We start from the raw sequence: 27,291 nt of genomic DNA, 5'->3' as shown, positions 1-27,291 counted from the left end.
CTAAGTTCTTACCTAAAGTCATTTCACTGTTCCACTTAAATCAGACAGTGGAACTCCCAGTATTCTTTCCAGAACCAGATTCTGTAGCTGAGAGAGCATTACATACATTAGAAATCAAGAGGGCACTAATGTACTACATTGATAGAACAAAACAAATTCGCAAAACAAAACAATTGTTCATTGCTTTCCAAAAACCTCACACAGGAAATCCAATATCCAAACAAGGCATTGCCAGATGGATAGTTAAATGTATTCAAACTTGTTATATAAAAGCAAAAAGAGAACTGCCTATTACACCAAAGGCACACTCAACTAGAAAGAAAGGTGCTACCATGGCCTTTCTAGGAAACATACCAATGACTGAAATCTGTAAGGCAGCCACATGGTCTACGCCTCATACATTTACCAAGCATTACTGCATGGATGTGTTAACAACACAGCAAGCCACAGTAGGACAAGCAGTACTACGGACTTTATTTCAAACAACTTCAACTCCTACAGGCTGAACCACCGCTTTGGGGGAGATAACTGCTTACTAGTCTATGCACAGTATGTGTATCTGCAGCTACACATGCCATCGAACGGAAAATGTCACTTACCCAGTGTACATCTGTTCGTGGCATGAGACGCTGCAGATTCACATGCGCCCTCCCACCTCCCCGGGAGCCTGTAGCCGTTCTAAGTTGAGAAATATTAATCTTGAACATTTGTAAATTTGTAAATATATCACTTTAAACCACATTATGTACATACATATTTACTCCATTGCATGGGCACTATTACTATATACACAACTCCTACCTCACCCTCTGCGGGGAAAACAATCTAAGATGGAGTCGACGCCCATGCGCAATGGAGCCGAAAGGGGAGGAGTCCCTCAATCTCGTGACTCGAAAAGACTTCTTCGAAGAAAAACAACTTGTAACACTCCGAGCCCAACACTAGATGGCGGGATGTGCACAGCATGTGAATCTGCAGCGTCTCATGCCACGAACAGACGTACACTGGGTAAGTGACATTTTCCATATATTAGCAGCAACACCTCTAAATTGTCATTTTGCTTTGGAAAGGCTAATAGGCCCATTGCCTAACATAGGGTTACTGCCTGACCCCTTAGCCAGACTAATTTCTGAATGGGACTTCTTAGCTAGGTACTGTAAGGTATCAAATTAATCATGGCATTAAACCTGACACTGCCAAAGTTGAGTTTAATGTCGCTATTCAAGAAATGCAACTTTTGGAAAGTTGCCAGTCTGTGACTCATTGTCCACCAGACAGTGTACTGTCTGCCTGGGGAGTTGTGTGAACAACTCTCAGGCTTAGGAACAGTAGCAGCCAGCTGCAGGGCAAGGTGTTACTGCCCCTTCGCAGGAAGTTAATTCAGTTGTTAGCCAGGTGATCAAAATCTTGAGGGGCTACACTTTGTTCAGGTGAATGAGCTGGTGACAGGGGCAAAGAGGGAAGACCAATGCCCAAACCAGTTTTCCCTAGGGCCTGTAGCCACTCCTCTAGGGTGGGCTGCCAAGCTCCTAACAGCTGAGGAAGGTGCAGACATCTTGGGTGGGGACAATATAGTGCACACTGGGATTGTCAGATACCACACATAGCTGGAAAGCTGTCACCAAGAGGAAGGGTACCTGATAGCCCAGTGGCTAGTGAACCTCTAATCAGGGTGGAACTGAAACAAGGACTGAAGGCAGGGGTCTCCCCTGCTGACCCCTGGACTGCGCAGAGAGGTTACACTGTCTGCTGCACTGCACCGTGGGCTAGTGAAGAGAGGACTGTGCCTGTAGCTCCTGGCTCAGGGAAACATTGTGTCCCCGACTAAAGAAGTGACTCTTAAGGGTCAGTCGGTTGACCCCCCTGGAACCAGCACAAAGCATTCAAAGCTGCCCTAACTGGCAAGTCAGTAGTCACTTTAAAATAATCCCCTCCTACTGCCGCTAGGTGCCCTTAGAGCCGATCCTCGATGGGCAGATGTTGCATCCGAGTCAGCCAGGCTCTGGAGTGTTATCTGAGTCCAGATTGGCTACCCAAGAAGGACAACAGCCCCCACCAAAGGATATTGCTAGGACCACTGTGTATGTAGACGGATATTCCAGCCCCGGGACCCCAATCTGTGACCAAAGTCATCCCACCTGACCCATGGACTGAGAAATAACTGCAAAAGCACCACCGTCAACAGCACATCTAGCAACCTGGAGCATCAACATCTCCTGTATCCACTCTATTGAAGTCTTTGAGGGTTGAGGGTTGTGCTAAAGTGTGGGACTGGACTGGAAAACGTTCTGGTTGCCCAGTAACTGTCTACATTTAACACATTGACTCCCCAGACCTTCTCCCTGTTGGATTTGGGCACTCAAGACTGGTCACAGTAGCTGAATTAACTTTTACAAACTTTTGAACATTTTAAAAACTTTACGGTTACCAATGCTTGTTTGAGGTTGGATTAAAAATTAAGATTTCCTTAAAAATCTCTATCTCTGGAACACTAAAAGTCCATAAATATAATCTGTTTTCTGATGGATACAACTACCTGTGGATTCCTCACCTAATTAATTTTCCCCATGCACCAGCATCCAACGGAAATTTTCTTCTAGCTCTGCACGTTGACGGCAATAAGAGGTCCTCGTCGGCATGCAGACGTCAGTTCCCTTTTTTCCGTGCCTTCGAGTAACGGTTATTTCTTCGAGGCTCCATGAAGCTACTGTTTTACTCCAAGTGTTACTATGTCTCAGCAATGTAAATCGGGTTTTAAACCTTGCACGGAGTGGGGTGGCCGAATGTCGGTGACAGACTCACACAAGAATTGCTTGTGGTGTTTGAGTTCTGACCATGAAGTCGAGGAGTGCATTTCATGCCAGCGTATGAATCCGAAAGCACTCAAGGAGCGGGAGGCCAAGTTATTCTTGGCGAAATCAAAGAAGGAGAGACATCACCATCGTACGTCTTCCTCTAAATCTTCAAAGTCCCGCAGACATCATCAAGACTCCCGGCATGGATCACGGCGTTGGTCGAGTAAGGACCGATCCCGCTAGAGGTCGCCATCAGCTCTACGCCGTAAGACATGAGAGATTAGTCCGACTGTAACACCTCCGCCTCAGACGACTCCGATTTCTCCTGCATCTCCTCTATTTGTCTAAGAGGTCGATCCTCATCAGGATCCAGAGTTTTTACCAGCGCAGATGGAGATGCCTGAACTGACGCCGGTGTCACCTCAGGCGGCGACTCCACAGGGATATCCGGCGTTCCCGGCGCCAGTTACAGACCCTTCCGCATTTCTAAATGCAATGTTTAGCATTTTTGCCAACATGGCTCCGGGAGTTGGCCCGTCTGGACCTTCAGGTCCTTTGGCATATGACATGGGTGTTCTGGCTATGTACACACAGACACCCTTCATGCCTTTCCTTCCCACGGGGAGGTGCTGGCTTGGCGCCGGTTCCGATGGCTTCATCTAGAAGGCCTGTGACGCCGACGACGTCTGCTGCCCCGGCGCCGATGAGTTCACCTCAATCAACGCTGAAGAAGCCTACGGCGCCGATGGATCCGGCGTCGGATGAATCCGAGGATCGACTCCGACTACGGTCTTCGGCGTCAGCAAACGCCTTATCGACGCTGAGAATTGAGGCCAGGCTGCACTCCAGAAGATTGGCTCAGAGGCTGCTTGAGGAGCAGGAATACAAGAGACAGTTCTTGGAACAGGGTGAGATCGCAGAGCCCCTGGGAGACGTACAGGGCTTGAACACTGCCAGTGGGTTGGACACTTCCCCGGAGTGGGACTTAGCATCTCCTGGGGAGTACACCGAAGAGGCTGCTTCTTTCCATTCAGTGGTGAGGAAGATGGCGGATTTTCTTGACCTTCCTCTTCCAGCTGCTGAAATAAAAACTAACATTCTCACCGAAGTGTTGCACCCTTCTTTAGCTGTGGCGGAGCCACTTCTTCCATTTAATGAGGCACTCATAGACCTGATAATGGAGGTGTGGAAGAAGCCTGTGACTTCGATAGCAATAAATAGGTGTGTGGCAAGGAGGTATCGGGTGGCTCCTGGGGATCCAGGTTTCTTGTCAGAACATCCAACTCCAGAGAGCTTGGTGGTGCAGGCCTTATGTTCCTCCCGCACAGCTCCAGGATCTTTTCCAGGGGTCCCTTCGGACAGGGAATTCAAGGGAATGGACCAATCTGCAAAAAAGGCATTCTCTTCACGCAGCATGGCCCTGAAATCAACAAATGCAACCTGAATCTTGGGCAGATACATCTACGACCTGATGGACGAGGCCAAGTCGACATCCTGGATTGCCTCAGGAGGTTCTTAACCTTTTGACGGACGCTCAGGAGGCAGCAACTCAGGTCATCCAATCTGGACTTGACACGTCTGATTCCGTGGCCAGAGCAATGGGCACGTCCATAGCAACAAAAGGCATGCCTGGCTACGATCTTCAGGATTCTCTCCCGATGTGCAGTCGACCCTACTTGACTTACCCTTTGATGGGGATAAACTCTTTGGGACAAAGGCTGACTCTGCCTTGGAGCGGTTCAAGGAGAGTAGGGCCACTGTAAAGTCATTAGGCTTGCAGGCTTCTGTCTCCACTCCTTCACGAGAGTTCAGGAGGTTCAGGGGGTTTGGGCGTGCCTCTTCCTTTCGAGGGGGATTTCAGAAGACAGGCCAGCAGGCTGCCTCTACTCACTCCTAAAGATCATATAGGGGAAGGGGTAGGGTTCGTACCAGAGGGGCACCCAGCAGCACTCTACCTCTTCCTCTTCCTCCGGTGGGGTGCAGCAGGAAAAGCAGCCTTAGTCCTCCATCAATCCCTTCGCATGCATCTCCTGTAGGGGGGAGGTTATCTCAGTTTCTCCACATGTGGGAGTCAATAACATCAAACTCCTGGGTCACCGATATTGTGGGGAAAGGCTATACTCTTCCCTTTCGGGAGTTTCCCCCTCCCATCCCTCCCCGCCCATCCTTCTGTTCGGAAGACTATCTCCTTTTATTACAACAGGAGGTTCTAGTCCTTTTGTCGAAAGGTGCAGTAGAGTTGTTTCCAGAGCAGGAGAGTGGTCAGGGCTGTTATTCAAGATATTTCCTGATCCCCAAAAAGGATGGTCGGTTGAGGCCAATCCTGGACCTGAGGATTTTGAATTGGTTCCTCATGCAGGAAAAGTTCAAAATGCTGACCCTAGCACAGGTGCTTTTGGCGCTGAACGAAGGGGATTGGATGGTCTGTCGACTTGCAGGATGCTTACTTTCATATCCCGATTCTCAAGTCACACAGGTAGTATCTCCGGTTTGTGGTGGGATCGCAACACTATCAGTTTGCGGTCCTGCCATTTGGTCTTACTTCAGCACCTCGAGTCTTCACGAAGGTGATGGCGGTGGTTGCAGCAGAGCTCAGGAGGAGGGGGATAGCAATATTCCCTTACCTGGACGATTGGTTGATCAAAGCCAAGTGTCTGGAGCTCCTGCTGCACCATCTGCAAATCACAACCCAGTTGTTGTTCGATCTTGGCCTTTCTGTGAACGTGCCCAAATCTCACCTAGAGCCCTCTCAACACCACCTGTTCATAGGGGCAGTACTGGACACAACATTGAGTCGGGCCTTTCCTCCGCCTCAGCGGATTCAGGACATTCAGGCATTGATTCCAGTGTTTCAGAATGGAGCGGTTGTTCCAGTCCTCACGGTCCTTCGTCTGCTCGGTCTGTTTGCTTCTTGCATTCTGTTGCTCACTCATGCACGCTGGCACATGAGGGCTCTTCAGTGGTGCCTCCGCAGGCAGTGGTTTCAACACAAAGGGGATCTCGAGGATTCAATAAGAATCTCCAGAGACACTGCAGCGGATCTTCGATGGTGGGCTGCGGTCGGCAACCTTTTTCAAGGAAGGCCGTTCTTGCTGCCACCTCCAGTGGCCACAGTGATAACGGATGCCTCCACTCTAGGGTGGGGAGCTCATCTGGGGGACCTGGAGGTCAAAGGTCATTGGTCTCCAGTGGAACAGATGTTTCATATCAATCTGTTAGAATTGTGGGCGATACGTCTGGCTCTCAAGGCCTTCCTCCCTTCCCTTTGCGGTCAGTCGGTCCAGGTCCTGCTGGACAACACTACCGCAATGTGGTATATAAACAAGCAGGGAGGGGTGGGGTTGTACCTTCTCTGCAGAGAAGCTCTGCCACTCTGGTCCTGGGCACAGGACCATCGGATTTGCTTGGTAGCAAACCATCTGGCCGGAGTTTTGTACGTACGTGCGGACAGTCTCAGTCTGCACATCTCGACCGATCACAACTGGCGTCTTCATCCAGACCTGGTCCTTTACATCTTCCAGATGTGGGGGTTTCCTCAGATAGACCTGTTTGCCACTCTGGAGAACGCGCACTGCCCGTCATTCTGCAGCCTCCAGTATCCGGTGCAAGGAGCGTTGGGGGACACGTTTCAGATGTCATGGTATGGCCAGTTGCTTTACGCGTTTCCCCCCATACCTTTGCTTCCTCGGGTTCTGAGGAAGATTCGCCAAGGCCGGGCCCAAGTAATCTTAATAGCTCCGGATTGGCCAAAAAGGCTGTGGTATTCAGACCTTCTCCAACTCTCACTGTGCCCCCACTCAGTCTCCCTCACAGGGCAGACCTCCTCTCGCAGACGCAGGTTCTACACCCCCACCTCCAGAGCCTGCACCTACATGCCTGGAGATTGAACGGGGCAATCTGAGTACTTTTATCTCTCCCACCAGAAGTGGTGGACGTTATATTATCGGCCAAGCGACACTCCACCAAATCTATCTATGTAAGCAGGTGGGCTAAATTTGTGACTTGGTGTGGAGAGAAGCAAATTGATCCCTTGCGTGCCCACTTATCGGACATTTTGTCATTTGCGCTGTCCTTAGCGCATAGGGGTTGTACAGTTGCGACTGTTAAGGTTACTTGTCCGCATTGTCAGCCTTTTTGTGTCTACCAGACCAACCTTCCTTGTTTAAGTCCCCAATAGTTTTGAGGTTCATTAAAGGTCTCACTAACAAGTTTCCGCCCACTCCATTCGTTATGCCGCAGTGGGATTTGAACTTAGTGCTAGCATTTCTGATGGGTTCACTGTTTGAACCAATGCATTCATGTTCCTTAAGGTTTTTAGATTTAAAAACAGTTTTTCTGGTTTCCATTACATCAGCTAGGAGGATGAGTGAGCTCCAGGCTCTTAGTGTGGAAACCCCATACACTTCCTTTTATAGGGACAAGGTAGTGTTAAGGACCAAGGCGGCTTTCTTACCGAAGGTTGTCACACCCTTTCATGTTGGACAGTGCATCACACTTTCCTCCTTCTATCCTCCACCTCATCCATCAAAGGAGGAAGAGAGGCTACACCGACTAGATCCAAGAAAAGCTTTGAGCTTCTTTGTCGACAGGACGAGAGAGTTCAAACAGGAGGATCAGCTCTTCGTCGGTTACGTGGGGAAGAGGAAAGGCAAGGCTGTCCATAAGAGAACGCTTTCCAGGTGGTTCATTCTTTGCATCAAATTGTGGTATTTTTTTTAGCAAAGAAGGAACCTCCTGTTGGTATAAGAGGCCATTCCACCAGGGCTAAGGCGGCCTCTTCGGCCTTAGCTAGAGGTATTCCTGTGGTTGACATCTGCAAGGCCACAACTTAGGCATCCCTCCACACGTTTGCTAAACATTATTGTTTGGATTCTGAAGTCCGGAGGGCTGGCCATTTGGCACAGTCTGTGCTGCAGGATTTCTTGGTTTGACCATTCAGGCACCCAGTACGGTACTGCTTTGGGACTCTATTCATTAGGTGAGGAATCCACAGGTAGTTGTATCCGTCAAAAGAACAAGTTGCGTACCTTCGGTAACGCCTTTTCTGGTGGATACACTAGCTACATGTGGATTCCTCACGGTCCCACCCACCTCCCCGTTGCCTGGCTGGTCTTACCAAGATTTCCTTGGGTGAGCATCTGTATGTTGTTGATATGTATATACTGATGCAATTATTTAGACATGTGTAGCTATTTGTATATATATGTATATGTGTGTGTATGTATATATATATATATATATTTTTTTTATATATTGTGGAACTGTATACAGTATGATATATATTTCTTCTCTGTATTTTTTTTCTATTTGTTGCATTAAATGATGGGATATAAGTTTTGATTGATGTGTTCATGTCAAATATGTAGTATCAATGTTCACCTGTTCGCCTCAAAGACACATAAAAAATTGTGGGAACTGACTTCTGCACGCCGACGATGACGTCAGACGGCGTCGCGTGGGACTCGGGCAATTGTGACGTCATCATCGAAGTGAAGAGCTAGAAGAAAATTTCAGTTGGATGCTGGCGCATGGGGAAAATTCATTAGGTGAGGAATCCACAGGTAGCTAGTGTATCCACCAGAAAAGATGTTACCGAAGGTAAGTAACTTGTTCTTTAGGTCACAACCTACCAGACAGTGCAGCTGTCTGGTTTGCTAGAGACATTCAGAATGCAGAACTAGGAATGTATTCTGCCAGTTGCTTGCCATTGCCCTTGAGGCTTGTAACTCATATTTTCTTCCTTTCCTTTCGCTGGCTTTATTTGTTTTAGGCTGTCCAGCTTCGGTTTGTACCTTCCCTTGCCCAAACTTTATTTACAGTATCCTCCGAGTGCTCCCTTAGTGTAAGCAAGCTGGTAAATCTTGTTCTTATCTCGTCAGATTTGCTGTGCTTTCAAAGACTGAGGTAAAATGTCAGACACTGTCTTCTGATACCATTTGTACTTTTCTTTCTCTAACTTCAAAATGAGAAGATTTATGCACCAATCTTGTGTATACTAGGGTTAGGAAAGAGTTTTTTTTCTGATGGCTACAACTACCTGTGGATTCCTCACCTTATGAATTTTCCCAGTGCCCCAGCATTCGACTGAAACTTTCTTCCCAGCTCTTCACGTCAACAGGGACGTCACAATTGCACGGCTCTACACGCGATTCTGTTTGACGTCATTGTGGCAATAAGAGGTCCTTGCAGGCGTGCTGATGTCAGTTCCCTTTCTCCGTGCCTTTGACGCGAACTGTTTTCTCCTAGCTCTCTAACAGCTACTGTTTCTAAGGTGTCTTATTGTACTTGTTACAATGTCTCCACCTAAGAAATCAGGTTTTAAGCCTTGTTGTAAGTGCGGGTTCGTATGTCAGTCACGGACCCTCATGAAGACTGTTTATGGTGTCTTAGTTCGGACCACGATGTGGAAGGGTGCATTTCTTGCCAGAGGATGAATCCAAAGATGTTAAAAGAAAGAGAAGCTAAGCTTTTCTTAGCAAAAGCAAAGAAAGGACACAAGTGTCACTGGAGGTCCAAGACAAGGGACTCTTTATTTCATAAGTCGACGAGGTCACACAAGAAACGGCGCAAACATGTTTTATGATGCCGTTCTTCTAGAGATCGGTCTTGATCTCTGTCTCCCTCTAGACGACGTCTCACGACATGGGAGGTAAGTCCTACTGTTACTCCCCAACCTCAGAGTCTTCAGGCTTCTCCAGCGCCATCACTCATCGAGGTGGTCAAGTCCCTGGCGAGTCCGCCAACTCATTTTTTACCTGTGTTGGTTGAGGAGTCGGTGGCACAGGTTTTGGATCCGACCCAAGCGCCGCAAGAAGAACAGAGGTTTCTTGCCTTCCCGATATCCAGGAGCTTTTCTGAATGCTTTGTTAAGCAGTTTTAATAAAGCTATGGCCCCTGCTGGTCCCACAGGTCCATTAGCGTTCTCCTTGGGTTTCCGGCTCCATACAAGTCGGCTCTGTTTGTGCCTTTCTATCATGCTGAGGGTGCTGGTTCGGCGCCGATGACGTCGCCACATAGGATGCCGACGGCACCAATGGAGTAAACTCCGGTGCTGGAGGGGTCCCGGTCGGGACGAAGTGTATCTCCTTCTTCTCGTTTGCCACGCCCATCTGTCTTGAAGCCAGTGTCGTCGACGTCAGCTAACTCTCTGTTGATGCCGAGGTTGAAGGTCAGGCTAAGGTCAAGGAGGGGAGCATTGAGGCTCTTGGAAGAGCAAGAATACCAGCAACAATCATGGGAGGAAGGAGAGATTTCTGAGCCCCTGGGAGAGTTTCAGGGTCTGGGCTCAGCTAGTGGACAGGATACCTCCCCTGAGTGGGATCTTTCATCCCCAGGTGAATTTACGGAGGAGGCAGCTTCCTATCACTCTGTCATAAGGAAGGCTGCAGATTTTTTGGAGCTTCCATTGCCATTTTCGGAAGTAAAAACAAACATTTTAACCGGTGGTATTGCCTCCTTCCTCCACTCCGGCGGAGCCCCTGCTCCCTTTCAATGATGCTCGTACTGAGCCTATTTTGGATATTTGGAGGAAGCCAGTTACGTCGCCAGCTGTATCCAGGACTGTAGCAAGGAGGTAGAGGGTTGCCCCTGGGGATCCAGGATTTTTATCCCAATATCTGACTACTGAGAGCTTGGTGGTCCAGGCTTCTTGTTCTGCTTGTTTTGCACCTGGTTCCTTCCCTGCTACTCCATTGCACAGGGAGTCCAAGAGGATGGAGAAAGCATCTAAAAAGACTTTCTCTTCTTGTAGTATGGCCCTAAAATCAGTCAATGCTACCTGTGTGCTGGGTAGATTTGTTCATGCCCTGATGGACACGGCTAGAGCTGTGGTACCTAACTTGCTTCAGGATATGCAGGGGCAGTTTGACGAGCTCCTTTTGGACACCCAAGAGACGCCCAAATAGATCATCCAGTCTGGTCTGGATACAGCACACTCAGAGGCCAGGGCAATGGGTAATATATAGAATGGACCATTAAACATTTACTTAAAACTGAGTTTTGATACACGAGTGCCCTGACAGTTTGTTTTTTTGCCAGGGCAATGGGTACTTCGGTGGCCACCAGGAGACATGCGTGGCTAAGGTCTTCTGGGTTTTCAACTGACGTCCAGGCAACTTTATTGGACCTCCCATTTGATGGCAAAAAGTTGTTTGGGGCCAAGGCGGACTCTGCTTTAGAGCGTTTTAAGGACAGCAGGGCCGTGGCGAGATCTTTGGGGCTACAGGCTTCTGCATCTACTCCCTTCAGATCCTCTCGCAGATTTAGGGGGTTTAGCCGTGGATCTGCTTATCGTGGGAGACCTCAGTCCAGCACTCAACAGCCTGCCAACCCTCCCTATAGATCTTTTAGAGGGCGGGGAGGGTTAGGACACGAGGAGCCACCGAACAGCATCCTGCCTCATCCTCTTCCCCTGGGGGAACACAACAAGGGAAGCAGCCCTAGTTTTCCATATCTTAAGTCATGCCTCTCCGTAGGGGGCAGGATATTTCATTTTCTCCACGAGTGGGAGTTAGTCACATCAGACTCTTGGGTACTAAGTATTGTGGTGAAAGGTTATGCCCTTCCTTTTTGGGAGTTTCCCCCCTCCCATCCCTCCCTGTCCTTTATTTTGTGCAGAACATCATCTCCTGTTGCTGCAGCAGGAGATTCAAGTCCTTTTATCAAAAGGTGCAGTGGAGTTGGTTCCAGAGAAGGAAAGGAGTCAGGGTTGCTATTCAAGATATTTCCTGATTCCTAAGAAGGATGGTCGATTGAGGTCTATCCTGGCCCTGAGGCTTTTGAATTGGTTCCTCAAACAGGAGAAATTCAAAATGCTAACTCTAGCACAGGTGCTTCTGGCATTGAACAAGGAGGTTTGGATGGTGTCTGTCGACATGCAGAATGCTTATTTTCATCTCCCCATTCTCAAGTCACACAGGAAGTATCTCCGGTTTGTGGTGGGGTCGAAACACTACCAGTTTGCGGTCCTTCCTTTTGGTCTTAATTCCGTACCTTGAGTCTTCATGAATGTGATGGTGGTGGTTGCAGCAGACCTCAGAAGGAAGGGAGTATCTGTATTCCCTTACCTGGACGATTGGCTGTTAAAAACCAAGTCCCCAGAACTTGTGCTGCATCACCTGCAAATGACAACACAGTTGTTCAAACCGGCCTTTACCGTAAACCTGCCCAAGTCGCACCTGGAGCCCTCTCAGCGTCTTCTTTTCATAGGGGCAAAACTGGATACCACATTGATTCAGGTCTATCCTCCGTCTCAGCAGATTCAGGACATTGAGGCGTTAATTCCAATGTTTCAAAATGGAGCGGTTGTTCCAGTCCTCAAGGTCCTACGTCTGCTCGGTCTGTTCGCTTCTTGCATTCTGTTTGTCACTCATGCACGTTGGCGCATGAGGGCTCTCCAGTGGAGCCTCTGCAAGCAGTGGTTTCAACACAAAGGGGATCTCGAGGAGTCGATAACGATCTCCAGAGATGCTGCAATGGATCTACGATGGTGGGCTGTGGACGGCAACCTTTCCCAAGGAAGGCCGTTTTGTACACCACCTCCAGTGGCCACGGTCATAACGGATGCTTCCACTCTAGGGTGGGGAGCTCATGTGGGGGACCTGAAGATCAAAGGTCATTGGTTCATGTTTCACGTCAATCCATTAGAATTGCTGGCGATACTTCTGGCTCTCAAGGACTTCCTCCCGTCCCTTTTGCGGTCAGTCAGTTAAGGTCTTGACGGACAACACTACCTTGATGTGGTACGGAGGAGTAGGGTCGTACCTTCTCTGCAGAGTGGCTCTGCGGCTCTGGTCCTGGGCTCAGGACCATTGGATTGGCTTCATAGCAAACAATCTGGCCGGGATTCTCAACGTACGTGCAGACAGTCTGTTGGCATTTCTCAGCCGATCACAAGTGGTGTCTCCATCCAGACCTGGTCCTTCACATCTTCCGGATGTGGGGTTTTCCACAGATAGACCTGTTTGACACTTAGGAGAACGCACACTGCCCATCGTTCTCCAGTATCCGGTGCAAGAAGCATTGGGGGACGTGTTTCAGATGTCTTGGTGCAGCCAGTTACTTTATGTGTTTCCCCTCATACCCTTGATTCCTCGGGTTCTGAGGAAGATTCGCCAAGATCGGGCTCAAGTAATTTTAATAGCTCTGGATTGGCCAAGAAGGGTGTGGTGCACAGACCTTCTCCAACTCTCACTGTGCCCTCCGTCTCCCTCACAGGGCAAACCTCCTCCCGTAGGGGCAGGTTTTACACCCCCACCTCCGGAGCCTGCACCTACATCCTTGGAGATTGAACAGGGCAATCTGAATTCTTTTTCTCTCCCTCCAGAAGTGGCAGATGTTATTTCATCCTCCAGGTGACATTCCACCAAGACTGTCTATGCCAACAGATGGGAAAAATTTGTTACTTGGTGTGGAGAGAGGCAAATTTATCCATTAAAGGCCCATTTATCTGATGTTCTGCAGTTTGTCCTTTCTTTAGCACAGAAGGGTTGTGCAGTTGTGACTGTGAAAGGCTATTTATCGGCGCTCTCTGCCTTTCTGTGCCTTTTTGATCAACCTTCCTTGTTTAAATCTCCTATATTAGGTTCTTGAGAGGTCTGACTAATAAGTTTCCTGCCTCAGTGGGATTTGAATTTGGTTTTAACTTTAATGGGTTCACAGTTTGGGCCTATACATTCTTGTTCATTGAGACTGTTAGTCTTAAAAACAGTCTTACTTATGGCTATCGAGTCTGCTAGGCATGTGAGTGAGCTCAAGGCTCTTAGGGTCAAGCCTCCCTTTACATCCTTTTATGCTGACAAGGTGATGTTGAGAACCAGGGCTGCTTTTCTTCCTAAGGTTGTCACTCCCTTCCATATGGGGCAGTCTATTGCTCTTTCATCCTTCTACCCTCCTCCTCACCCTTCAAAGGAGGAAGAAAGACTTCACCGCCTAGACCCGAGAAGAGCTCTGAGTTTTTATATTGAAAAAAAAAAAGACTTTTGTGTGGATGACCAACTCTTTGTTGGATATGTGGGCAAGATGGAAGGCAAAGCTGTCCATAGGAGAACCATATCCAGGTGGGTCATTCTTTGCATAAAGATCTGTTATTCACTAGCAAAAAAGGTTCCTCCTGAGGGTATTAGAGCCCATTCTATCAGGGCTAAGTATGCCACTTTGGATTTGGCTAGAGGTGTGCCAGTGGTGGATATTTGCATGGCAGCAGCTTGGGCTTCCACCCACTCTATCGTGAAGCATTATTGCTTGGATTCCGAAGTTAGGAGTGACGGCCATTTTGCACGTTCTGTGTTGCCGGATTTCCTGTTGTGACCAGTCAGGCACCCACCTCTGAGTGCTGTACTACTTTGGGAATCTATTCATAAGGTGAGGAATCCACAGATAGTTGTATCCATCAGAACAAGTTACTTACCTTCGGTAACGCTTTTTCTGGTGGATACAGTAGCTACCTGTGGATTCCTCACAGTCCCACGCGCCTCCCCGTTGCCTGCCTGGTCATACCAAGACTTCTTTTACTAGTTTGCATATACGTTTTTAGGTATTGTTATATAAATAAATATCGTGTGTATATTTTATTTGGATTGCAATATATATGTTGTTTTTGTGAGGTCTGTTTTCACCTGTTCGTCTCAAAGGCACATAAGAAAGGGTGAAACTGACATCAGGACACCGGTAAGGACCTCTTATTGCCATGATGACGTCATACGGAGTTGCGTGCAGAGCCATGCAATTGTGACATCCTCGTCGACGTGAAGAGCTGGGAAGAAGGTTTCCGTCGAATGCTGGTGCATTGGGAGAATTCATTAGGTGAGGAATCCACAGGTAGCTACTGTATCCACCAGAAAAAGCATTACCAAAGGTAAGTAACTTGTTCTTCTAGCACAACAACATTTAAATAAACTGTGCAAATATTTCTGTATATATTGGAATCAGCAACACAAAGTGAGCACATTTTCATCTTTTTATCTTTGTTATTTATGAAGTGTGCTGGAAGCAAATACTTTAATTGATCTAAATAAATCATTACACTACGTGATGACATTTTCGTCTCTGCACTGTATAGATTTATTAATAAAACTGTTTGTCTCAGAGGCATAATGAAACTTGAGGGCCCTCCCCCTGCAAAGTACATAGAGATTCCCCACCTCTGGACCTACTCAGATCTCAGGCCCGGGTACTGTGCTGAGGGGGCCCCCCGGAGCTCGGGCCCCCGTACCGCAGGGGCCTTTGTTACGCCACTGGTATGTCTGTGCAAATGTAATGGTCATTTCAGTTGAAAATGTGTTGTCTTAAATGGCAGTGTGCTACCGCATCATGATTACTCCACTCTACGCCACTCCACTCTACTCTGCACCACTCCATTTTACACCAGTCCACGTCACTGCACTCTTCACCACTCCACTCTATGCCACTTCACACTACACCTCTCTACACTACCATGTACCACTCTACTCCATGCCAGTGCACTCTTCACCACTCTACTCAACCCCACTGAACTCTACACTACTCTGTCTATGCCACACCATTCTACTCTGCCTAACTCCATTCTACGCCACTGTACTCTATGCCAGTACACTTTACCTTGTAACATTCAACTCTATACCCCTGCACTCTATGCCAGTCCACTGTACGCCACTCTAATCAACACTCTGCACCACTTTACTCTAAACCATTACACTGTCACTCTACCCTGCACCACTCCACTGTATGTCACTTCACTCTACTCTGAAACAATGTACTCTATACCACTGCATTCTCTACCACTCTACTGCAATCTGCCCCATTCCACTCTATGCCACTGCACTTTACACCACACTACTCTTAACCATTGCACTCTATGCCAATGCACTGTACACAACTACATTGTCACTGTACTGTACTCCACTGCACTCTACTCTGCATCACTGCACTCTACACCACTGCTCTCCACACCACTCTACTCTACACCACTGCACTCTGACACTACTCTGCAACACTGCACCATCTGCCACTTAACTCTCCAACACTCTATTCTGCACTACTCCTATCTAAACTACTCCACTGTATGCCACTGCACTCTATGGCACTGTACTCTACTCTGCACTTCTTTATGCTACTCTACCCTGTACCACTCCACTGCACTCTGTGCCACTTGACTCTTCTCTGCACCACTGCCCTCTGTATCACTCTACTCTGCAACACTAGATACCACTCTACTCTGCGCCACTGCACCCTACACCACTGCATTCTATGCCGATCCACTCTGCGTCACTCCACAGCTCTGCGCTCGATTATGCACCACTCTAATCTACGCCACTGCATTCTTTGATTTTACATTGTACGCCACTGAATTCAGTGCTACTGCACTCCACACCACACCACACCACTACTCTCTGCAATACTGTCAGTGCACTCAACATTGCACTCTATGCCACTCTGGTGTATGCAACTCTACGCGACTCCACACTATGCCACTGCAGTACACAACACTCTCTGACACTCCACTGTACAACACTTTACTCCACTCTTTGCTATTCCACTCTACAGCATTTCGCACCACTCTCCTCTACACCACTAATGGTTAGCCATCCTAAACAGCAGCCACGCTGATTTACAACATAGCTAAAACAGATTGGCAAAGCCAATAACTCTTGCATAGGCGAGACCTATTAGCTTAGCCAATTAATGTTTTAAATTGTTGTTGTGTTTCTTTTGTGTTGCGTGGATTTCTTGTTTCATTGTTTGGTACTGTTAAATGCTTTACACTAGTTCCTTTGTTCAAGCCTTGCTGCTCACAGCCATAGCTACCAAGGGTTGAGCTTAAGGTTGTCAAAGAAGCCTTACTGGAACCAAGACAATTTTTGTGAGTATATTCCATGGTAAGGCCGCACAGCCATACCATATAATACACCTGGATCCTCACACCCATCTTCTCCTACTATAGTAGTTTAGGTGGGCCAATTGGAGTGTATGTGGCAAAACCCCACTAATTATGACAATTGTCACTGCAGTATGTATGCTGCGCATGAGGATATGGTAGAACATTACTCTTTATCACTTTCCAGCAATCATTGTGTACATATAAGAATGTGGAAAAGGGCCAGGAAAGCAGCTTTCCCAGCCGTTGAGGGGAAAAGGGGACAGAAATGAGGGTTCCAGTCAGCTTCTACTTGTAACTATTGACTTTCTTCAAACTAATCCCTCCCTTTATTTGACTTTAAAGTGGGTAATGACAGCTGGTGTTAACACTTGTTTACAGATTTATGTCTATATAAAGAAGGTATGTGTAGGTGGGCAGGCAAATCACCTGGACATGCGATGTGTTCGTTGTCTTGTGTGTTACTTTGTACCTGTGCAATAGGAATTCCCTGGCACATAATGGGAGTGACAGGTATTCTGTATTTGCAGGCTTTGAACAACAGGTATGCACCCCAACAGAATGTGCAGGGCAGTGTATGCATGTATTTGTATAGCACAAACCTAAGCAAAAGGCAGCTCCAATCTATCCAGGGTCAAAGGCAGTGCTTAATTTGTAAAAGAACTAGTACTGGGGCCCAGGGTTTTGCTCCAAGCACGTGACCGGCTCTATTGTATGTTTGTGTGTCCAATTACTACAGCTGTGTAGTCTTGATTTCCAGCTCATACCCCTAGTCCAGCTTCATACACTCTGCCTATTTATCTCACTGCATAGGTTCTTGCAGTCTCCATTTTGTTTTCTGTTTGTTTCTTCTTCCTACTTTCCTCTTGTATGTTTTCCACTCACTTGGGTCAAAATCTAATGAGGAACAATAGGTACCGGTGTCCAAAAATGAGTGCTGATGCACCCCACGTGCAACCACCGCTCTAAGTAGGCACTGGTCCAAGATCAAAAGCCAAGATCAAGTCACCATGTGGGCTGATACCGCAACATGATGATGTGTTTTAAGAAGTGTTTTCCTATAATAGAGCGCCAATGGGCACCCTGAAGGCTATGGGGAAGTTGTCACATCCTCGATGTATAGATGGAGAAGGCGTTTTGTCTTGTCCCCCTTTCCTTTTTTTGCACTAATTTGCCTCTAGTGTGTTGATATGATAGCTGCAGCGATGCCAAGAACCACTAGAGATTGTAGCTTGTCAGCCAGGTAGGTGGGGGTGCTATGTGTAATGACGTTGTGGATGATGAAGCTGATTTTTTAAAGGCTGGGGTGGCAGTGGAGTTCCATTAAGATGGGGGCGATATGCACTTTATTCATTCTCTTCCGTCTCAGAAGGTGCGTCTGTTAAATGTTTGCTTCTAGCGCGTTGTTTTGTTAAAAGACAGACTGTTATGCTAGAATGTTTTCTACGGCGAGGAAACGCTAATAGATAGTAAATGAAAATCAATTCTTCCTCATAAAAAGAGCTCCAAGAAGAGATCTCTTTGTAATACTTCCTCGAAAACATATCGTGTCAGGCATATGTTTTGAAACTTGATGAAGATTCCGAATGGAGATTAAATTTACACCATCTGATGATATAAAGAGGCGTAGAGCCTTCAGGATTAACTCTGAAGAATTTTGAAACCTCCTCCTAAAATACGTATTTTTTTTTTGCACTAAAAGTAGGTTGTTTTTTATATATATATATATATATACACAAAACATGCAGGTCCATATTTATACTTTTTGACGCACAACTGCGCCAACAAAGTTGTGCGTAATTTTTTTTACCGCCAGGCTAACGCCATTCCAACGCGCAATGCGGGTGCCTTATTTAAGGAATGACGTTAGCCGGCGCTGCGGACTGGTCTGAGTAAAAAAAAAAATGACGCACACCAGGCAGCTCCGTCGTAGGGGACAGTGGGGGTTGTGCGTCAAAAAATGGTGCACGTCAGGTCTGTGGCAAAAATAATGCACCATTTTTTGTGACGCACAACCCCCATTGACATGACTCCTGTCTTAGCAAAGACAGGAGTCTTGCCCCCCTTGCCCAATGGCCATGCCCAGCCTGGGCATGGTCATTGGGCATAGTGGCATGTAGGGGGGCCCAAATTAGCCCCCCCATGCCACTTTAAAAAAACTTTAAAAAATACTTACCCAAACTTACCCTTACTTACCTGGGATGGGTCCCCCCATCCATGGGTGTCCTCCAGGGGTGGGCGAGGGTGGCCAGATTAAACCTGACCGCTGGATGGTGAAACAGAATTCCAATATAAATGCTGGGTATATGGTGCCAAGTACTCAACACCACTAGTATATTTGCCAAGTTGTCCGGACATAAATGCATAGAGAGTGACATTAAGCAGACTTCTTCACAAAAGCAGTGTTGGACCTCAAGGCGGTTGTAAGTATAAATTACAGGTGGGAGGTACTTGTTTCCTTTCCTTAGCAATGCTGGATGCCGCTCTGCCTCAGCGCAGCAGCAGAACCTCCACTGGAGAAGATAGCGAGTGAGATTCCCAACTACTCTACTAACACAACACTTCTTGCCTGGTAAGAGTCGTAGATAGCGAGGAAGACTGAAGCAGGCCGACAGGTAGAAGCAGCGGCTCATTAAGCTACAGCTGAGCATGACTGTTCACAGAGGCCATTCATACCAGTGGAAAACGTTTGGAACAGTGACACATCAGTGTAGCTCGACAGAAAGGCAGACCACCATGAGCTTGAGACCATCAGAAGCAAAGGGGATGCTGGTGCAAGGACTGCAGTAGCCAAAGCTATCCTCAGAAGCATGGGGATTCAGGAGTTCGGCATTTAGTGGAATGGAATCACCGAGGCTAAGAATTAAAAATTAGGGCACGCCAAGCTGGAAAGCCTGTATTACATGCACAGTCGGTTATGCAAAAATATTATAAAATCTGATGATGCAATGAATACTTAATGAATTGGATCTAATAATCAGAACCTATCACTTTTTAAATATTTTTTTTTTACAATTTGTGTTCAGTGTATTGCTTACAATTGTTACTACCTTTCATGTACCGCTTAGCTACTGGGCCTTTTCTTCCTCAGTGCCAAGCCCTTTTTTGGCTATTTGGAGTAGTCCATGTTTAGGCCTTCAGAGCTTTTGTCCATATAAAGTACCCACGGCAAATGTATGTCCTTTTTTCTGAACATCCTGGGGATACTAAAGGTAACCAGAGTTTGTGGTGTCCCTTGAGGGGACAGGAAAAAATAGCCAAAGGATAGCAAATGTTTGAGCCTTTTGGGGAAAAACAGGAAAAAAGTGCTCTGGATAGAAGTGTGTGTTTTTTCCATAAAAATTGTATCAATGAACGGTTTGTGGTGCTGAAGTCACGACCTTCCCAGCTCATAGGAACATGAAGAGCTGAATCAAATTTTTGTTTTTTTTGGTTTTACCAAAGTTTGACATTTCTCAAAAAGGTAACCCCTTTTTGTTATTTTTTTTGTGCTTTCAACCTACTACCAGTTTGTAGTGGAAACCAGTGTGAAACCCATGAGTTATCCAGCAATATATTTCTGTAAAGTGAAAAAAATTCCGATTTCAGCAAGGAGTCTTATGTGTAGATCCCTCAAGGTTTTCTTAAAGAAATTAAGTGTTGAAATAAAGAAATATTGAAACGAGTAGGAAAAATCATTTGAAACAAAGTTTTCATCTGTACCTTTTTGTCACAATGGCTGATTTAGAAAAGCAGTGCACTGTTGTGTTCGCTAGACCCTTCTGGTTGTGCAGATATATAGGGCTTGTAGGTTCTCCAAGAACCCGAGGTACCCAGAGTCAACAACTGAGCTGCGCCATACAGTGTTTTTTCATTGTGTACTGAGTATAGACCAATTCATATGAGGAAATATATAAAGTGAATAATAGGTATCAAGATAACCTATGTATTTCTGAAAAGGGCACAAGATATGGAATTTAGAAGCAGTGGTTATTTCTAGATCTCAGAATTTGTGGGTACCCGTTGAAGCATATGATTTAGAGAGTATTTTTCAAAATCCCTTCTTACACACTGGCTTACATTTTTAACACATACATGCAAGCTAAATCCAATTGATAATAACAGATATCCTACTATTTTATGCTCCCACATGTCTTCTGACAAAAATGGTACTTCACTTGTGTGGGAAGGCCTAGTGCTCGTGACAGAAAATGGCCCAAAACGCAACAGGGGCACTTTACATTTTTCAACTAAAAAATGAACAGTTGTTTGCAAACTAGATAGCTTTGGGCTCTAGTTCAGCTGGCACCTAGGGAATCCTAGCAAAGCTGTACATTTTTTTAAACTAGACACCTAGTGGAGTCCAGGATGGCATTACTTGAGTGGCCCTCACCAGGGTTTTTTACTCAGCATCCCTTGTTAAACTCAAACTTTGACTAAAAAACATATTTTCCTCACATTTCTGCGATAGAAAGTTCTGGAATCTGCAGGAAGCCACAATATTCCTTCCACCCAGTTTTCTCCTAAGTCTTCAGATAAACATTGTACCTCACTTTTCAGGGTAAGCCTAGTGCCTGCAACAGGAAATGGCTCAAAACGCAACATGGGCACATCACATTTTTCCAATCAAAAGTGATCCATTTTTTGAAAGTAGGGACCTGTGGATTTTGGGCTCTAGCTCAGCTGGCACCTTGGGAAAACTTAGCAAACCTGCACATTTATGAAAACTAGACACCGAGGGGAATCCAGAATAGGGCGACTTGCTTGGATTCCATGAGGTTTTTTTGCACCCAAAATGTCCTGCAAACTTCAAAGTTTAGCTGAAACCACGTATTTTCCTTACATTTCTGTAGTGGAAACATCTGAAACCCACGGAATCCACAAAATCCCTACCACCCAGCCGTACCCCACTTGTGCTAATTAAAGATGATGCTCCACTTGTGTGGCTGGGCTTAGTCCCTTCAACAGGAACGGATCAATCAAGGTCAATGGGACCCATGCATTGGGTCTCCCATTGACCTCAGTTTGAATAATTCCTGAGGTTGTCACTATGGCAACCACACAAGGGGCACTGTGTTTTATCGGCACAAGTGAGCAATGCTGGGTGGTAGGAATTCTGTTGAATCCTACGTATTCCAAAAGTTCCTATCACAGAAAAGTGGGTGGGTGGGGCCTGATGTTAAAATGGGAAAGATCCACCCCATTATTGTATTAAAAATATATATTGCTGCCATACAGTGGGCTTTCCACCCCCCAGGGAGGGCAGATCGTGGATAATTATCTCATTCTAACCGCCCCGGGGGCAGAAAGACTTGCCCCTTTAGTTGGGTTGGGTGCATGGCCATGCCCATGCGGGCAGCCCACATCCCTATATATATATTTTTTTAAATCCTAGCTGCCTAGTGGGCTTCCTCTTCTGGGGGGGGGGGGCAGGGGCAAGATTGAGGGCAGTTGCCCTCCATCTGTCCCCAAGTGGGCAGAAAGACTGTTCACCCTTATTTACATGTGTGGGCATGGACATGCCCATTCTGGACAGCTCCTACCCCTCTGTTCTTATTAAAAAAAAAAATCCCTGGTGCCTAGTGGGGTATCTGCCACCCAGGGGGGGAGTAGGGAGCGCAGATCGGGGTCAATTTTATAGAAAGACTTCTATAAAAAAAGGAAATTGATAGGAGCACAAGCCCTTACCGAAGGGGCCCTCCTCTTTTTACTGGTGCCTAGTGGGTGGATCTCTACTTGGGGATCGCCCTCCTGTGCTGATCCCTAAGCAGGGATCCACTGGGCAGAGGTTCCATTGGAAATGGGAGATTCTCCCCTTTCCAGTGATACCTCTCCCATAAGAATCAGTACTTAGTGAGGGGGGTATGAAATAGCCCTCTATCGCTGATCAGTGAAAGTGAAGCAAGCCCTTCAGTTTATTTTTACTTTCACTCTTTTATTGCACTCTGATCGTCATTTCATGTTAAAAAAAAAATAGTTCAGGCTGCTCGGGAATAAAGGGAAACCCTCTGGTGCAAAGAACCGTGGAGCCCGCTTCTGACACTCCCTAGAGTCGTCCGGTGTCCAGTACCTGCAATGGGGAGGGTGTGCATGTGCCAGCCATTGGCTGATATGCGCACCGAAGGGGGCTACAATGCACAGTATTTCCTTGTTTTCATTGTAGGTATAACTTAAGAAGTTCAGAGCCAGGATAACAGATGAAAGATCTAATTGTGTAAAAAAGAGGTCCAAACATTTGCTTAGATAAATGTTGTTTGGCATACATGTTCTATTTTTTCTAATCATATACATCTATATTCACTTTTTTTTATTTCCTTGTCTGGTGTTTTTTCTTAATAGGACTATTTAGAAGCTATTCATAATCTTCATGAAGAATGGCTTATTAAACGAACCCGTTTCACAGTGCCTGCGCCAGTACTAGTAAGTAAAGTTTTTGACTCTTTTATATTTTATTCTCATTCAATTCTGCTAGCAAGTACCAGGACATGTCTATATTTATTGAAAGGCAATCCATTACACTTTGTTCCATACCATAATGAAGATAACCTATTTGAAATGAAACTGTCTACGTTTATTTACAGAAACCTAGATGTAAATAATTTTCCGTTGATATGCAGCCTAAATATGAAGTCAATGAATACCTATCTGTAAATAGTTTTTTCTTATTTAAGTGTGTTGTCTCCTTAATTATATAATTTAGCTAGTTTTCGAAATGGTTGCTTTGTATGCTTTTTAAAATCTCTATTGGCGTTGATATGTCTCAGCTTGTTCTGGATCGCCCTGTATTTGCAATGTATCCACACACATAGGTTGAGCTCAATACTAAAATCTGATCCCAATATAAACAGCAGTTTGCTCAAGGACTGAAGATTTGAGTAATGCAGTTATTACTTTACACTCGCAGTTTTCTCTCGTTGAAGTCCAGCAATTCCAACCTCTTGATGTTTACAAGTTGAAAACATGGGGTGGGGGGAAATTTAGAAAACGTCAGTTGTGGAAAACGCTTTATGAAGATGTAGATTTGTTAAGTGCCGCTACTGCAGTATGTTGCCTTGCATGCACAGGTTGCAAATGGGAATGTCCTGATCCCTTCCTGTTTAGGTTGTGGAAAACACACTCTGATGTTCCCTAAGCTAAGGAAAGGGCTGGAAGATGTTGGAGTAGGACATGTGCTTGTGAATTCCCCCTCCATCTGTCTGGTGCATGTTAGCATGACATATCTCAATGGTAACCCAAAACAAAAAGTAGAGGTATGCATTTGTGATCTTTCTGAACACAACCTTCAAGTTCCCTAGTTGTCGACTCCTTGTTATACTTTTGGAAGGACGTGTAAGAGTAACACCTTCTGCACCTCTAGAGAGGCTATCACAGACAGGAATTAAAAAAGTGCAATCCATCGCAGGTTTTGATGAAGTTATCAAGGATATATTGCAACTCCTGGTTAATATTCCCCATAAGAACTCTAATAAAGGTGTTGGTACACTCATATGGGTGCTAAGCAAACTCATGTACTGATGATGCGTCTTTACTGATGGAGCCGTTCATACTTCATGTTAATGGGGAACACGGAAGTCCCACGTAATCTTACAGCTACTTTTGTAGGAACATTAGATTGAGTGAGGGCATTGTACAATGGTCCAGTAATAACAAGATTGCTCAAGAATCCATGAACTGTGTTGATGCTAAGGTAATAAAAGCCACCATCACTCAAACATATTTTGCATCCTCGTTTTTCTCCATCAAATGAATAGATCATGAAGCAGAATACAACAACATAAAGTAACATTTGCAAAACCAAATGTATGTCCTTTGTGGGCCAGTGGAGCTAAGGTTTTCCATTTCATCCCATTTAAGGAAAAGCCATGCAATCCCCCTTATTCCTCCTACTAACGTTTCTTCATGACCGTGGTTGATATACTTGTGTCCTCAAACAGCCCTTAAATCTGCTACTCTTATTACAGCATGTCCACTGATGAAACTCTAAATTGAGCTCAGTCAGATTCTTGTTGTAATATTTATTCTCTTATTTTGACAGGTGATTAATGCTGATGATGACCTCCAGAACATGATCCGGCAATATGAAGAGCACCGGGATTGCATATTAACCCCAGACAATATCCAACGATGTTTGTAAAATGAGGGCAAGAGAAAGTGGTGTGGCTAACAGACAATAGTTTCTAATACCTAAACCGATTATGTGCTTCGTGGATAGACTGCATCAATTTAATGGATACCACACTAAAATCTTCTTTAGGAGGGAATCCGTTCAGAAGGCACATAGGATGTTCAACTGAAGAAAAAATATCAAGCCAATGGGAATATTCTTTCAAAGCAGGCACTGCTGCATTATTGGAATAAGTAAGGAAAAATACTTGCATAACAGAGGTCAATTGAGATCCCTGGTTCAATTGCTGTATTACCAGTGGATTTCAGCCATATGGATTCTGGATATTTAAGGCAACTAACCTACTTTCCCAAAATGCATCTAAAAAGAAATATTGTAATTTATCTGAAAAGTGACATAGAACACAGCTCAACACAACATGGCTGGGAATAGTGGTGGCATTTCTTTTCAGATAGGTTTGTCTGTCTTTTCCGATAGCTCACAGAAACATAATTTAGTTCAATTAGATGAGTTATTGATCTTCTGCTGCTCTTGTGAAGAGACACTGGTAACATTGGTGCTCCCTCCATTCATGAAGGGGCTTCAGCATGGCTTACATTATACTGTGATGTGTGTTTCTATTGATAGGAAATGTAGGTTTCCTATGAGCAAGAGTACCTCACATGATACAGCTCCTGTTCCAGTGTGCCTGGTTTCTGCGATGAAGGCAGAACCAGCCATGGATACATCAGTCTTTGGTTTGAAGAGTGTTTGAGACACACATTTGTGTTGAATAAACTTAATTTAGATAGGGATGCAATTAAGCCATTGGCATTCATTTCAGATTAAGTGTTGAATTCAAATCATGGTGGGTAATATTTGAAATTAACTGGAAACATTTAAGTTGATGACCCTTTAATTTGAATAAATAAATAATACAGGTGATATTTGTTATGGCAGGTGTAATTGTGGTTGAAGTGCATTTCCTGCAGAATTTAATGTTAGTTTGGTTTCCTTTTTTGTAGATGCATGCAAGTGAACAGTTGATGGGGAAATGGTCTTGAGGCTTTAAATGAGCCAGGGATTTCAACACATAGGAAATCTCCTACAGAATGTGAGCAGTCTTGTTAGCGTGGTTTGGATTGGAGTGTTAGTGTCTATGCATTATTACAGGGAGCCTTCAGGGGAACTCTCAAGCTTCTTGTCTGTTTCCAGGTTCATTGTTACATTCTCAAAATCCTTGTCAAGCAGACTACAGCATTTTCAGTTTTTGACCAAAGTGAGACGGTTGCATAAGTGCTCAGTAGGTGGGCTTGGGTGAGAACCTAGTCTGGTCAAGTTCGAAAGATATAGAATTCCATGGACATGCTCTACTTTGTATTTGGACCAATCTTAGGGGATAACGTAAAGTGTAATAAATGTACTGTTGTGAGGTACCACACAGTCTACAATTTTAATATTTGCCTTTTGTTCTGGTATCTTATGTGTGAGTTGGTTTTATTTATGTTAAATATTTCTGGCGTTTATGTATTTTGCGTCTTCATGTTGTAGAATTATTGATATTACATGCAGGAACTATAAAGAGTGGGGATAGTTTAAAAAAAAAAATATATATAGCAATTGTTTCATAGGTCCAATATGTTCTCTCGGTCCATAAATATGAAATGTTGATGACATGTTTCTAATGTTTTTACCCCTTGCATGCAATTTATTTTTTTGGACAGTATACTTTATGTACATTTTTAAGAGGTCGAAATCATGGTTTTATTTGCAGCAGCGACCTTGATTTTAAAATCAGGAGGATTGAGTTGATTAACATCTTACTTTGGAGAGCCCAATTATTCAAAGTAGGGGAACCTTCCATCCTTTGCTATTATGTTACATGGACTGATTATTAGCTTTGTCTGTTTTTTGGTTAAAGTGATTTTTTGGCACTGTGCACACCTTTCTAAACTTAACTAGCAACAGCACAGTTGAATCAGTTGCCGCTCAAGAAATAAGATGTGAATCATGTCTGTGTTCCTGATATTATGCTGTGGGTATTTTTGTGTTTCACCATGGGAAAATTACTTGTTGTCTTTGGGCCTCTGCATTTTAGTAAAGATGTTAATTTAATGGCTTATTTATTTTTTTATAATCATCATCTTGTTTACGTTTACACTGCACAATTACCTTATCTGAAATTCAAGGTTCTTTGCACGTGGTCAATGTACTTTTAAGCTAGATACAGGCAGAGATCCTAAGCACTTACCAAATCCATTCTGGAAGCTTAAGAGGGCGAGGACATCCTTGAATTTGAGTCTTCAGCATTAATGTTGGGATGTATTTATGTGTTTTTATTTAACTTACTATCATGTGCCTCATTTAAGGCAATTTGGTAAAGAGATTGTATCTATAAATGCAGAGCCCTTCCTTATTTTGTATCCTCAGGAAAACGGATGCACGTACATTATTATGTTACTGTTATATTGTTTTGGTATCCAATTACATTTCTGTTTATTTGTAACATGTACCTTCTCAACATTATTTTCCTTGAGTGCAGTGAGCTAAAAAAAAATTCT

General features: G+C 45.1%; 1 protein-coding gene across 2 annotated transcripts in view; it reads left to right on the top strand.

Moving 5' to 3' along the window:
* The window catches only part of TK2 (thymidine kinase 2), a 215,630-nt gene extending 188,785 nt beyond the window's left edge, over positions 1–26,845 (top strand). For both annotated transcript variants that reach the window (XM_069217175.1, XM_069217177.1), the window contains 2 exons: positions 22,966–23,046; positions 24,662–26,845. In XM_069217175.1, the coding sequence (XP_069073276.1) occupies positions 22,966–23,046; positions 24,662–24,760 (180 nt within the window). In that variant the 3' untranslated portion in view covers positions 24,761–26,845. The remainder of the gene's footprint in view (positions 1–22,965; positions 23,047–24,661) is intronic.
* The last annotated feature ends 446 nt before the right edge of the window (positions 26,846–27,291 follow it).

Source organism: Pleurodeles waltl, chromosome 12, assembly GCF_031143425.1.
Source record: "Pleurodeles waltl isolate 20211129_DDA chromosome 12, aPleWal1.hap1.20221129, whole genome shotgun sequence".
Lineage (NCBI taxonomy): Eukaryota > Metazoa > Chordata > Amphibia > Caudata > Salamandridae > Pleurodeles > Pleurodeles waltl.
Note: the sequence above shows the minus strand (reverse complement) of the source record. Positions and strands in the feature narration are given on the sequence as shown.